Source organism: Mobula hypostoma, chromosome 6, assembly GCF_963921235.1.
Source record: "Mobula hypostoma chromosome 6, sMobHyp1.1, whole genome shotgun sequence".
NCBI classification, from domain to species: domain Eukaryota; kingdom Metazoa; phylum Chordata; class Chondrichthyes; order Myliobatiformes; family Myliobatidae; genus Mobula; species Mobula hypostoma.
The window spans coordinates 24,533,071-24,547,546 of NC_086102.1; the positions used below are offsets into that span (position 1 = coordinate 24,533,071).

The 14,476-nt window shown below is 42.1% G+C and overlaps 1 protein-coding gene across 4 annotated transcripts in view; it reads left to right on the forward strand.

Annotated features, from left to right (window-relative positions):
- prdm15 (PR domain containing 15) overlaps window positions 1-14,476 on the forward strand; it is a 90,948-nt gene that overhangs the window by 71,562 nt on the left and 4,910 nt on the right. For 3 of the 4 annotated variants that reach the window (XM_063050422.1, XM_063050425.1, XM_063050426.1), the window contains 6 exons: window positions 2,932-3,011; window positions 4,418-4,537; window positions 6,294-6,425; window positions 8,405-8,488; window positions 11,172-11,347; window positions 12,735-12,998. In XM_063050422.1, coding sequence (XP_062906492.1) covers window positions 2,932-3,011; window positions 4,418-4,537; window positions 6,294-6,425; window positions 8,405-8,488; window positions 11,172-11,347; window positions 12,735-12,998 — 856 coding nt within the window. The remainder of the gene's footprint in view (window positions 1-2,931; window positions 3,012-4,417; window positions 4,538-6,293; window positions 6,426-8,404; window positions 8,489-11,171; window positions 11,348-12,734; window positions 12,999-14,476) is intronic. The other variant, XM_063050423.1, reaches the window with a different exon arrangement.

The following is a 14,476-nucleotide window of genomic DNA, read 5'->3' on the forward strand; positions in this document are numbered from 1 at the left end:
TATATTTCTGTATGTTCGTGGTCTTCTGCTGTGGCCCATCCACTTCGAGGTTTGACATGTTGAGTGTTCAGAAGTGCTCTTCTACACACCATTTTTAACATGAGGTTATTTGTGTTCCTGTCACCTTCCTGTCAGAACCGGTCTGGCCATTCTACTCTGACCTCTCTCACGAACAAGGTGCTTTTGCCCACAGAACTGCTGCTCGCTGGATTTTTTATTTTTGTTTATCGCACCATTCTCTATAAACTCTAGAGACCACCGTATGTGAAAATCCCAAGAGATCAGCAGTTTCTGAGATACACAAACCACCCCATCTGGCACCAACGATCAGTCACTTAGATCCCATTTCTTCTCCATTTTGATATTTGGTCTGAACAACAACTGTTCCTCTTGACCATGTCTGCATACATTGACTTGCTGCACATGATTGGCTGATTAGATATTTGCATTAATGAGCAGGTGTACCTAATAGTGGCCATTAAGTGTATTTAAATGGAATGAAACTGGAAAACGTTTCACAGCCCAGTTCTTCCTCTTCCTGATCTCTAGTACAGTCAACTGCAGCATCAAGACTTTGACATTTTCTTTGTCCTCTCTGTCACAATTTCATAACCAAAGTATGGTTGAAAGATTCTTTAACCAGGCTTTGATAATACTCAACTTGGTAAATGCAACCAGTTAACCCTGTGAGTCAAAATGTAGTTAATAACCTGAAGCCAATTCTAGGCATACATGCCAACCTATAACCCGGTCTCCCAACCCAGACAGTGAATGCTAACCCTGTCCATCAGCCCTTACTGATAGAAGTTAGCTGGAGATTCATCAACAGTATGCAATTGGTTGATGGTGGGCTGGTTTGTATCAATACTGAAAGAGTCACAAAAGAGGAAGATTTGATCAGTGAAGTTCCTTCATGATGAAACATTTTCTTACCTCAGTCCGTTAATATAATTTCCTTTTTCTTTCTTCCTGACAAAGTGGATGGCCTCACATTTTCCCACTTTGTACTCTTGCCCTCTCGGTTAACTTATCTATATCCCTTTCTGGCTTTCTGTGCCTCCTCACAACTTGGCAATCCACTTGTCTTTCTAGCGTCAGCAATTTTGGCTACACTCTCAGTTCTTTCATCCAATTAAGCCCGGATTTTTGTTGTATCCTGCTACTTACTGTCTGCCAGTTCCAAAAGTACACATTCATCTGACTGCTTTCTGCTATTCTTGCACACTTTTCTCTTGCAGTGAACTTCCATGTGGCATCTGAAAATCCAAGTTCACTAAATCAACTAATTTTCCTTTATGCAGTCTATTACATTCTAAAAGAGCTCAAGCAAATTTATCTCTTTCATAAAGCTTTTGATCTTGCTATGGTTTCCTAAATATCCTGATAATTCTGCCTTAATAATGGGCTTCCAGCACTTTCCCAATATCAAATTTTAGCCTTACTGGATAAAATGTTTCTTGCTTTTCATCTCCCTCCTTTCATATAATTTTATAAACCTCTATAAGGTTACCCCTCGACGTCCTCCATTCCAGTGAGTTTAAACCTCTCTCCAGTTAACTGCACCCCTCCATTCAAGACAACATGCCGGTGAACCTCTTCTGCACACATTGCTGCCACATCCTTCCTTCAACAAGGTGATTATATCTGTACATAATGCTCTAGCTGTTGTCTAACCAGTACTTTGTATAGCTGCAACCTGACTCAAGTTTTCATCCCAATTCACGAAATCAGGCCTTGGCCTATAAAGGCAAGTACCCTGAATGACACCTTCACTACACCATCCATCTAGCGCCACTTGCTGGAAACTATAGACTTGCACTCCCAAGTTCTCTGTACATCAATGTTCTGAAAGTTCCCTGCAATATACTCTGTATATCCTACCAGAACGTGGCTTCTGTTATGTTTGTTCATTTGGTCATGAACAGTGGTATTCCAATTTTTTTCTCCCATTCTCTTAGACCTCTCCAGAATCAATGATGTTTTGGTGGATTATGACCACAACTTATTTCTATTCTGCAGCCACATAGAGGCATAGAAAGCAGGAACAGCAGGAGCCTATTCAGCCCTTCAAGCTTGCTCTATACCATTCTATATGACCACAGCTGGTCATCTATCTTAATACCACATTCCTGCTCCCTTAGCATCTAGAAAATTATCTGTTTCCTCCACAAATAACTGGTTTTCCAACCCTTGAGTGAAGAAATGTTTTTCCTTTTGGCTTTAAATCTCTTGCCCAATAACCTGACCCTTGCTCTAGAAACTCCAGCCTAGAAAAATGTATCCAAATCTAAAACAGCAAATGCTACCAAAAAATTTACATATTAATGAGGAGCTCCCTGCTTCCCCCCACCCCACCCCTATTCTTCTGAATTCTATTGAATGCGTTAATTTTTCCATTATATGGCTGTATGTCTAGCTATCCTGGGAGTAATTCTGGTGAACCTCCCTTTCAGGCCCTCGGGTACAGGGCATCAGGTCTGGGAACTTGTCAGCCTTTAACCTCTTATCCCATGTCATCTGGCTCCGTCAACAAAAATTATAATTGTTTCTCACTTCGTTCATTTATCTAACTTTGCCTTGATTTGCTTAATTAATTCCTGCAACTAAGTGTCTGCTGAAGGTTTTTCTAAATTTCCTGTTCCTTTTATATAATGTACAGTTGTGGCCCCTTAGCTTCGAACTTGCTGACAAATGGAAACGTGTTCTCCACGTTTACTCTATCTAATTCCTTCATAAACTTAAACACCTCAGTTGGGTCACCTTTTATCCTTCTCTTGATCATTGACTTGTTCAAATCTTTCCTGTTGGGTGTAGCGTCTGTTCTAGGACCTTATTCCATCTTTGCCAGTATCTCTCTATTTTTATGAGGAGGAATAGGTTTGTTGTAAAGATTTCCAAATCAACTAACTTAAAGTTGTATTTCTGCCCCAGATATATCCATCCCTGTGATATTTGTGGAAGGATCTTTAACAGCACGGGGAACTTGGAACGGCACAAAATAATTCACACAGGTAAACCATGATCCACTTGGAGGTCAATGTAATCCTCCCAAGTTATTTTTTGGATTTAACTTTGGCTTTTAAATTAAGTTGTCTTAATTCTGATCTGTCCTGTTTCAACATTGTGGAGGAAGCCATAAGAAGAAGTATTAAATGGATGCTAGATACCAAAGCAAAATCATTAGAAAGTTGGGAATTAATTCAAATAGCTGAGAACCATAATTTGAACTGACCTGAAGGTAGATACCTGCAGTCTATTGGTAACTACAGTCATTGGTCATTTATTAAGTACCTCCTGTACCTGATAAAGTGGCCACTGAGTCTATGTTCATGGTCTTCTGCTGCTGTAGCCCATCCACTTCAAGGTTCAATGTGTTGCGAGCTCAGAGGTGCTCTTCTGCACTCCACTGTGTTGTAACACGAGCCCCTGGTAATTATCTGAGTTATTGTCACCTTCTTGTCAGCTTGAACCAGTCTGGCCATTCTCCTCTGGCCTCTCACTAACAAGTATCTTGTATTTGTTTTTTTGTCCCATTCTCAGTAAACTCTAGAGACTGTTGTGTGTAAAACTCCCAGGAGATGAGCAGTTCTGAGATGCTCAAGTCACCCCATCTGGCGCCAGCAATCTTTCCACAGTCGAAGTCACTTGGATCATATTTCTTTCCTATTCTATTGTGTGGTTTGAATAACAATTGAACCTCTCGACCATGTGTGCATGCTTTTATGCATTGAGTTGCCTCCACATGATTGGCTGATTAGATATTTGCATTAATAAGCAGGTAATAAAGTGGCTGCAGAGTGTATATCAGGAGGATACACCACTGGTGATACAAATCTGTCACTCTGTAGCCCTAAAGTATTGTGCTTTTCACAGTATGAACACAGTGGACTTTAAAAAGCCTCCATTTGTCATCCCTGCTGTAGCCCTCATCCTGGTTTTAACTTTGTTGGGCTTAGGAACATGTAAGTGTACATTTTTTTGCTGGGCCAGGGAGGAATTGTGTCCTGTTCTTCAGTTGTGATGTGGTAAATTTTGTTTTTCACATTAGAGGGAAGTATTATCTGCTAGTTTTATCAATAAGGTAACTTGGCTTTTATGTAATTTTCTGAATGGCTGGGACAAGATGTACTTTTTGAGTGGCACTTCAGTGTCGTTTGAATTAAAATCTAGCCCTGTCTTCAGAGGATTGTGCAATATTGGTCTTATTCTGGTCCCACAAAGTTAAATAGTTATTACAAAACCTGACACTCTATTTGCACTGGAGCTCAAAGCTGTTTCCTTGGTGATGTGAATAAAGTCAGTGAAACTGTCAAGTTCATTTGACTCCATTGTTGGCAGACATTGAAAAGAAGAATTGGAAGTTACTGGATTTCTGTAAGGTAGTGGAGATGTCTTAATCTTATGACTGGCTTCTTAGGAGTGAAGAGCCACACTTGTGAGCAGTGTGGGAAGTCCTTTGCCCGGAGGGACATGCTAAAGGAACACATGAGGGTTCATGACAATGTTCGGGACTACCTGTGTGCTGAATGCGGCAAAGGTGAGGAATGTTGAAGAGACCTGGGTGGACAAGCTGAGACCCGTGAGCAGTTTGATGTGAGGTATTGGTGGTAGTGGGGAAGGCGGGAAGCACTAATCATCCCACCTCACTCAGTCATTCTTTTTCTCCTTCATTTTCACCCCCTCCCTTAGTCACCTCATTTGCTCATCCTCCACCCACTCTCTGCTGAGCTTTCGACATAACAATCATCCCTCTCTATGCCTTGCCCCAGTCTTTAGGAAGAACAAGAATATCAGAGTGTGAGTAGAGCATATGGCTCTACATGTCAGCCCTGCCCTTTAGTAATTTACCTCAGGTCTCAGCTTCTCTTCTGTGCTAGGGCCACGTAGCTCACAGTCTTCCAAAAACTGGTATACCTGCTCTTAAGTACCTCCAGTGATCCACCCTCCACAGTTCTTGATCTCTTTGCATACAGGACTCATTGTTCTGTTCTTCCCTCCAGTTCTGATTGTCTTTTGATCCCTTGGCATCCCTCCCTCTGTGCCCACCCACCTTGACCCTAGCTTCACCCTCTTCTCCTCCCCCCCGCCCCCCCCACTCTTGCTTCCAGTCAACCTTCTTGTGCACCATTTTCCGTCTCTAATATCACATCCCGCTCTCTTGTATGGAAGTCCCTTGCCTGTTCTCGCTCACTCCCTTGTAACTCTGAAGCACTTTTTCTGATCTACTTTTTGTTTTGAAATTTACTTCCTTTTTGTTCTCCAGTTATCTGGTACAATCTTTCAGCTTTCCATTTCTGTTCTATAACCTGTTTGTGTTGTATTTAGCACAGTCCTCTATGTCTTGACTCTGTTCTCTTTTTAACCAGTTATACAACGCTGAAACAAGCTATTCAACCCACCTGGTCCACGAGAATCAAGGTTCCTACCTTAGCTAATCCCCTTTGCCTGCATTTGACCCATGTCCCACTAAGCCTTTCCTATCTATGTGCCCGTCTGAGTATTATTTTAAATGTTAACATTGTGATCTGTTGCGGTCTTGTTGAGTTACTGAAAAAGTACCGTGATCAGCCATCTATGTTGAAATTTATTTGAAAAGACAACTTAAGAAATTGAAGACCATTGTGGACATGAAATACATTTCTATTTTTAATCAATGCCCAACTCCTTTGATGCTCTGTCTTGACCACACCGCTCAAAACTGGTTTACTCTTTTCCTAAATCTTATGTCACTGGAATGAGTATCTTCAGAATCAAAGTCAGGTCTGGCATGTGTCATGAAATACGTTGTTATATGGCAGCAGTACAGAGCAATACATAAAAAACTATATTTCAATATGAAATATGTATTTTTTTAATTAATAGTTCAAATAGAGAGCAAAAAACATAGAGATAGAGTTCATGGGTTCATTGTCCATTCAAAGATCTGATGGAGGAGAGGAAGAAACTGTTTCTAAACCATTGAATGTATGTCGTCAGACTCTTGTACCTCCTCCCTGATGGTTGCAATGAGCTGAGGACATGTCCCGGGTTAAGGGGAGTCCTTAATGATGGATGCCAACTTTTTAAGGTATCGACTTTTGAAGATGTCCTCAATGCTGGGGAGGCTAGCGCCCATGATGGAGATGAGTGTTGACATACCTCCAAACGCTGTGATAAAGGAGTGGTGATACTGATCCTCTTTCTCCATTAGGTGGTTAACTATTCAGCTGTAGAGTGGGAATTCTAAACGGCAACCTTGCCCAAGGCTTGTCCTGTTTATAGTAATGTTGTTCCCTTTGTTTTCCTGTGGCCAGGGATGAAAACCAAACATGCGCTGAGACATCACATGAAGTTGCACAAGGGGATCAAAGAGTACGAGTGCAAGGAATGCCATCGGAAATTTGCCCAGAAGGTCAACATGCTCAAGCATTACAAGAGGCATACGGGTAAATACAGATAGGTGTCTGTGTTCAACACCACAAATACTGACCATTCACTCCCTCAATACTGCCTTGTCAAGTCAAGTTTATTGTCATTTAGCTATATACAAGTATATCACGTATTTAACTATATAATGTATATAGAAAAGTGACAATGTTTCTCTGAACCAGGGTGTAAAATACAGTAATGCACATAACACACTATAACTTATGAAGGTAAGGATAAAATCTACAGATGAATCGCACATAAATAACAAACTAAAGTGCATTAATATTAAATATTGGAACAGATTAACCAGTGACACTTCGAATACTATGCAGCAGGAAGTTGAGAAGCCTCATGGAGGGAAAAACGGTTTTCTTATCCTGACCGTTCTTGCTTTATGCATCGTAGTCTCCTGCCTGATGGTAGAAAGTCAAAGAGGATGCTGGGTGGATGGGAGGAATCCTTAATATTACTAAGGGCCCTGCATAGCAGTGATCCTGATAAATGTCCCCGATGGTTGGTAGGAAGATCCCTATGATCCTCTCAGCTGTTCTTGTAGTCCTTTGTAGGGACTTCTGGTCCAATGTTCGACTGCTGTCATGCACCAGATGGAGATGCAACTTCTCAGGATGCTGTCAATGGTGCTCCTGTAAAATGGGGAGCCTTGCTTGCCTGAATCTTCTTAGGAAGTGCCTTCTTGTTCAGGGAGGTGATATTAAGGGACCAGGTGAGGTCATCCTTGATATGAACTCCCAGAAACTTTGTGCACTTAACTCTCTCTGTGGAGGAGCCTTGTATTCGCAGAGGGGGATGGTTTGTTGCACCTTCCTGAAGTCCACAATGATGTCCTTTGTTTCCTCCATGTTCAGGCTTGGGTTGTTCTTCTCTCACCAATCCACCAGCCACTCCAATTCCTCTCTAATCTCCGTCTCGTCATTGTTCTTGATAAGGCCGACCACTGTTGTGTCATCTGTAAATTTGATGACACAGTTCGAGCTGAATCCTTTGTCAGTGTGAACAGCAGCGGGTTAATATCCCTCTGCTGTATCACTTTACATGTGGCGGAGGGATCAGGAGACTGTCAGAAGTGGCAGGAAGAACAGAACAGAACACTTGTCCTCAACGTTAGGAGATGGGAACCTCCGCCTGGAATTCCCTTCCGTAGAGGACTGTGGAGGTATTTAAAGAGAAGATGTATCAGGTTTTGGGATTGTGGGCTATGTGGTGCTGCAACAGAAGAGAAGCTATGGCATTATGCAATAATATATAATATTATATTACGTTAGTTTAATGCATGTGTATGTCAAGGATTGTATCATGAGTGACCACATTGAGGGGCACAGAATGATAACTTCCATTTGTATGATGCAGCTGACATCATTCTAAAACGCTTGACAGGAGAGTTTTTGAACAAGTAGTGACAGCTGGTGGTGTAGTGGCATCAGCACTGGACTTCAAGCCTGATGTTCTGAGTTCAAACCCAGCTGGGTCCCAACCTGGGCGGCGGCAGTACCCGCACAAAAGGAAGGCCTGGCAACCTACTTCCATATCTTACCATGAAAACCCTATGGACCCAATGGTCCATGAGGTCATGAAGAGTCAGACTCGACTAAACGACTGAACAACAACAAAGTGACAGCTTGTCACCCAGCCAAAGGAGTGGTCAATGAGGTGGATTATAATGAGCATCTTAAAAGCACAGGGCGATTAGGATACAGAGATCTGAAGAGACTGCCATCAGTAGGATAGCAGAGACCAAGGATGCTCAAGAGGCCAGAATTCAAACATTTGAGGGATGGAGGGCTGAAAGGATTTGCGATATTTGTGAGACCATGGAGGTCATGAAAAATAAGTCTGATGAGGAGAGTAAGTTATGTGTCAATGTAGTTGAATATCAATGGAAGAAGCACTATATTCTGTCATTTGTGCCTGTTAGAGTAAAGCTTGCACATAGCATACTTCCTAATATAGATATTTAGTACTTTCTTATTCTCTACAGGTGTGAAGGATTTCATGTGTGAACTTTGTGGGAAGACGTTCAGTGAGAGGAACAGCATGGAGAATCATAAACTACTTCACACAGGTGTGTCTGGCAAACTAAATTAATCTCATTCAGCAGACACGAGTGGAGTTAACTCCACCTTTCAGAAGGAGATTTTTCAGTGAAAGCTGATGTGCTGAAAGTGAATCTGGTTGGGGATAAAAATTGCAGGGCTTTGGGGAAGAGCGGGGCCTTGGTTCCAATTGGTAGCATTTCCAAAACAGATGGTATGTGCATATTAGGCTGAATGGTCTCCTAACTATGATACTAGTTAACAGAAGAAAAATGGATAACTGACTTATTTACAGGCTGGAGTTTAACTTGTGGGTACAGATACTACGTATACAGTGGCATGCAAAAGTTTGGGCACCCCTGGTCAAAATTTCTGTTACTGTGAATAGCTTATCGAGTAAAAGATGACCTGATTTCCAAACGGCATAAAGGTAAAGATGACACATTTCTTTAATATTTTAAGCAAGATTACTTTTTTATTTCCATCTTTTACAGTTTCAAAATAACAAAAAAGGAAAAGGGCCTGAAGCAAAAGTTTGGGCGCCCTGCATGGTCAATACTTAGCAACACCCCCTTAGGCAAGTATCACAGCTTGTAAACGCTTTCTGTAGCCAGCTAAAGGTCTTTCAATTCTTGTTTGGGGGATTTTCGCCCATTCTTCCTTGCAAAAGGCTTCTAGTTCTGTGAGATTCTTGGGCCGTCTTGCATGCACTGCTCTTTTGAGGTCTATCCACAGATTTTCAATGATTTTTAGGTTGGGGGACTGTGAGGGCTATGGCAAAGCCTTCCACTTGCGCCTCTTGAGGTAGTCCATTGTGGATTTTGAGGTGTGTTTAGGATCAATATTCCGTTGTAGAAGCCATCCTATTTTCATCTTCAGCTTGTTTACAGATGGTGTGATGTTTGCTTCTAGAATTTGCTGGTATTTAATTGAATTCATTCTTCCCTCTACCAGTAAATGTTCCCCGTGCCACTGGCTGCAACACAAGCCCAAAGCATGACTGATCCACCCCTGTGCTTCAGTTGGAGAGGTGTTCTTTTCATGAAATTCTACACCCTTTTTTCTCCAAACATACCTTTGCTCATTGCGGCTAAAAAGTTCTATTTTATCTTCATCAGTCCACAGCACTTTTTTCCAAAATGCATCAGGCTTGTTCAAATGTTCCTTTGCAAACTTCTGATGCTGAATTTTGTGATGAGGACACAGGAGAGGTTTTATTCTGATGAATCTTCCATGAAGGTCATATTTGTGCAGGTGTCGCTGCACAGTAGAACAATGCACCACCACTCCAGAGTCTGCTAAATCTTCCTGAAGGCCCTTTGCAGTCAAACAGGGGTTTTGAATTGCCGTTCTAGCAATCCTGTGAACAGTTCTCTCGGAAAGTTTTCTTGGTCTTCCAGACCTCAACTTGACCTCCACTGTTCCTGTTAATTGCCATTTCTTAATTACGTTACGAACTGAGGAAACAGCTACCTGAAAACACTTTGCTATCTTCTTACAACCTTCTCCTGCTTTGTGGGCATCATTTATTTTTATTTTCAGAGTGCTAGGCAGCTGCTTAGAGGAACCCATGGCTGCTGATTATTGGGACAAGTTTGAGGAGTCAGGGTATTTATAAAGCTTTGAAATTTGCTTCACCTGACCTTTCCTAACGATGACTGTGAACAATCCATAGCCCTAACAAGCTAATTAAGGTCTGAGACCTTGGTAAAAGTTATCTGAGAGCTCAAATCTCTTGGGGTGCCCAAACTTTTGCATGGTGCTCCTTTCCCTTTTTTCACTCTAAAATTGTACAAAACAAAAATAATACACTAATCTTGCTTAAAATGTTGAAAAGAATGTTTCATCTTTAACTTTATGACTTTTGAAGATCAGTTCATCTTCTACTCAACTATTCGCAATGACAGAAATTTTGACTGGGCTGCCCAAACTTTTGCATGTCACTGTGTGTATATGCTCAGTGGTCACTTTATTAGGTACACCTGTACACCTGATCATTAGTACAAATATATAATCAGCCAATCTTTTGGTAGAATCTCAATGCATAAAAGCATGCAGACATGGTCAAGAGGTTTAATTGTTTGGATCAAACATCAGAATGGGGAAGAAATGTGATCTAAGTGACTGTCGGTGAAATGATTGTTGGTGTCAGTTGGGTTGGTTTGAGTATCTCAGAAACTGCAGATCTCTTGGGGTTTTCACGCGCAGCAGTCTCTAGAGTTAACAGAATAGCGTCAAAAACAAAAAAAAAATTCCAATGAAAATACTTTGTTAATGAGAGAGTTCAAACTGGTTGATGACTGGTTCAGGTTGACAGGAAGGTGCCAGTAACTGGAATAAACACACGTTACATCAGTGGTGTGCAGAAGAGCATCTCTGAATGCACAACGTGTCGAACTTTGAAGTGGACGGGCTACAGCAGCAGAAGACCACAAACATACACTCAGTGTCCACTTTATTGGTTGCAGAATGTATAATAGCACTATATGGGATTAAGCTGCAAACAGAAATTAATTTTGAATCTAATATGTTGCACATAGTACTTTAGATTTTTTTAAAAACTTTGTCTATAAGAAATAATGGCAAAATAGTAATTGAATCTGTGTTGAGGACTGTTCCTTTCTGATAGCATTGTTCTCCAACCACCAATCCAAGTTTTAAATCCTTTCTATTATTGTCTCCCCTTCTCCTTCACAACTTTCTTGCTCTCAGTTGGAAAGCAGTGGACCTGCAGTGTGTGTGAGAAGAAATTTGTTACCGAGTACATGCTCTTCAAGCACATACAGCTTACCCACAAAAAGGTGGAAGCTCAGAACTGCCATCTGTGCGGCACAAAGGTATCAACGCGAGCGTCGATGAACAGGCACATGCGGCGCAAGCACCCTGAGGTGAGGGGGTTTTCAGGAAGGTGTGACTGCCAGGGTGTTTGATGGCAAGGATGAAGAGGAAAGGCAAAGGCTTTGTTTTGCAGTCTGACTAAAGAGAAATTTGCTCTTCGACCCAGCTGAAGCTCTTCTCACGTGAACTCTTGTAGCATCATTACAATCTCAGAATAACTGTGCAGAATAGTATAACTGATTTTATACCCAATGGCAGGTATTGAATTAGATATTAAATGGCTGGTGGAAGTAGCTTCCAGGGGGCGCTACAATTGACAGTTCTACTGCAGTAGTGAAAGTAGAGAAGCAGGTTTCTTACCTTTTAAAACAAAGCAAACCATACTGAAGACCATCACCTCTTCTGGTGCACAGGCCGCCGACGGCAGCTGGCCAGTGTCCTCTGTCCTGCACCAGTCTTTCAGTTTATTCCCAGGTGTAGCCCATCTTCAAAGATCCTTCCTCTCCCAGGGATGAGGTCTTTGGAGCATCTGATTTCATTTCTGTAGCTCTGGGTTTTAGTGGGATGGGGCTGGCCACATGCTCAACCCTCCTCCTTTTCACTTTCACTTCCAATGTTTTTTTATTGATTTAAAAGAATAAGGGTAAATACAAACCAGAAGAGAGGTTATCTCAAATACATTATTCAATAATAATCCTTTTGAATGTCCATGGTGGAGTTAGTACAAACTGTAGTTTTAAAGAAAACATTTGAAATGTGAAAATTAGAGCTGCTGAACTGTTTTATTCGAGCAGATAGGGTTAAGAAGAGATCTGAGAGAACAGTTCACCAGGAATTTCCCTGTATATTATTCATTCCTATAGTTGCAATACGTCTCTACCAAACTAAGTGTAAGGTGCTCCTTCCCTCCACTAGCCTTCAGGTCACCCTTGGGCAAGGTGAAGGAACCTGCTTAGCCCCCTCCCTCCCCCTCGATCCCTTGAATCAGGGACATGTGAAGCCATGGGAGCAAGTAGTGAATGGTCACAAGAACAGTTGGTGCATATCACAGTCCTGGTTACTGGCCACTGTTGCTGGGCAAACAACCTCTGAGCTGTTTTGACAATGGCTGGGGTTGCCCGTCTTGTAAATACACTGCTCAGAAGATGACAATGGCAAACCACTTATGTGGAAAAATTTGCCAAGAACAATTGTGGTGATGGAAAGACCATAATCACTTATGTCATACCATTTGGCACATAACGAACAATAATTACAATGCCAACTTTGATGAGTCATATCAACTCCATTTATTTACTACGAATAGTTGAATACTGCCTGTTTCTTGTGCACATGTCAGTGTGTGTGAGACCGCCCCCCCTCCCCGCCGCCCCGGTCAGGATGCTCTGTAACCCACATTGTTCTGATGATTGACCAAGCTGTACTGTTTTGTTACAGCAGGACATAAGCTTGCATGAGAGTGAGTTGGCTGAAATAGGCCAGGTGAAGAGATCAAAACGAGCAGAAAGGAAGAAGAGGAAAGTGGATGAGGAGGATGACATGGAGGAGGAAGATGAAGAGGAAGACGATGATGAGGAAGACGATGACGATTCAGCAACAGTTCCCGGAGAGGCTGCGATGTATTCCTACACAGACAAAGAGACTGGTTTTGCAGCAGCGGTGGAGGATGAGACAGATTCCGCAGTACAAAACATGAGTCAGGTCAGTGTGATAATCGAAGCATAATTAGATGACTATTTCCTATAAGATCAGGGTTGTCAATAAAAATATAAAACCTTCATTTATTGCTACTTTCACTTCCTCAACATTCTTAAGCACTTTCTAGCTAATTTCCACACAGCAAAGGCTCCCACAAACTGCAATATGGTAATGACCAAATAACTTTTTAATCTTACATAGGAGGAGAGATAAATATTAAAGCACTGAGGATAAAATCACTGCTCATCCTTAAAGAGGGTGCATCTGATAGATTCACAGAGTCAGCATAGAGCAAATGATACAAAATGGCCGCCCTGGTGATGAAAGGGAATTGCTTAACGTTGCGATAATGAGCAGCCAACAGCTGTGAGCTTACAGGTAGTGAGATCCAGTAATTAGAGATAATGTAATCTAAATCACAGAAGACATAACAGAAGGTTACTATTCCATGTGCTACCTTAACCACATTATAGAAACATACAACACAATACAGGTCCTTCAGCCCACAATGCTGTGCCGAACATGTACTTACCTTAGAAATTACCTCAGGTTACCCATAGCCCTCTATTTTTCTAAACTCCATGTACCCGTCCAGGAGTCTCTTAAAAGACCCTATTTTATCCGCCTCCACCACCATCGCCGGCAGCCCATTCCATGCACTCACCGCTTTCTACATTTATTTAAAAAAGACAAATTTAACCCAGACATCTCCTCTGTACCTACTTCCAAGCACCTTAAAACTGTGTCCTCTCATGTTAGTCATTTCAGCCCTGGGGAAAATCCTCTGACTATCCCCACGATCAATGCCTCTCAACATCTTATACACCTCTATCAGGCCACCTCTCATTCACTGTCGCTCCAAGGAGGAAAGGCCGAGTTCACTCGACCTATTCTCATAAGGCATGCTCCCCAATCCAGGCTACATCCTTGTAAATCTCCTCTGCACCCTTTCTATGGTTTCCACATCCTTCCTGTAGTGAGGTAACCAGAACTGAGCACAGTACTCCAAGTGGAGTCTGACCAGGGTCCTACACAGCTATAACATTACCTCTCCGCTCTTGAACTCAATCCCTCAGTTGATGAAGGCCAATGCACCGTATGCCTTCTTAATCACACAGTCAACCTGCGCAGCAGCTTTGAGTGTCCTATTGACTCGGACACCAAGATCCCTCTGATCCTCCACACTGCCAAGAGTCTGACCATTAATACTATATTCTGCCATCATATTTGACCTACCAAAATGAACCACCTCACACTTATCTGGGTTGAACTCCATCTGCCACTTCTCAGCCCAGTGTTGCATCCTATCAATGTCCCGCTGTAACCCCTGACAGCCCTCCACACTATCCACAACACCCCCAACCTTTGTGTCATCAGCAAATTAACTAACCCATCCCTCCACTTCCTCATGTAGGTCATTTATAAAAATCACAAAGGTAGGGGTCCCAGAACAGGTCCCAGAGGCACACCACTGGTCACCA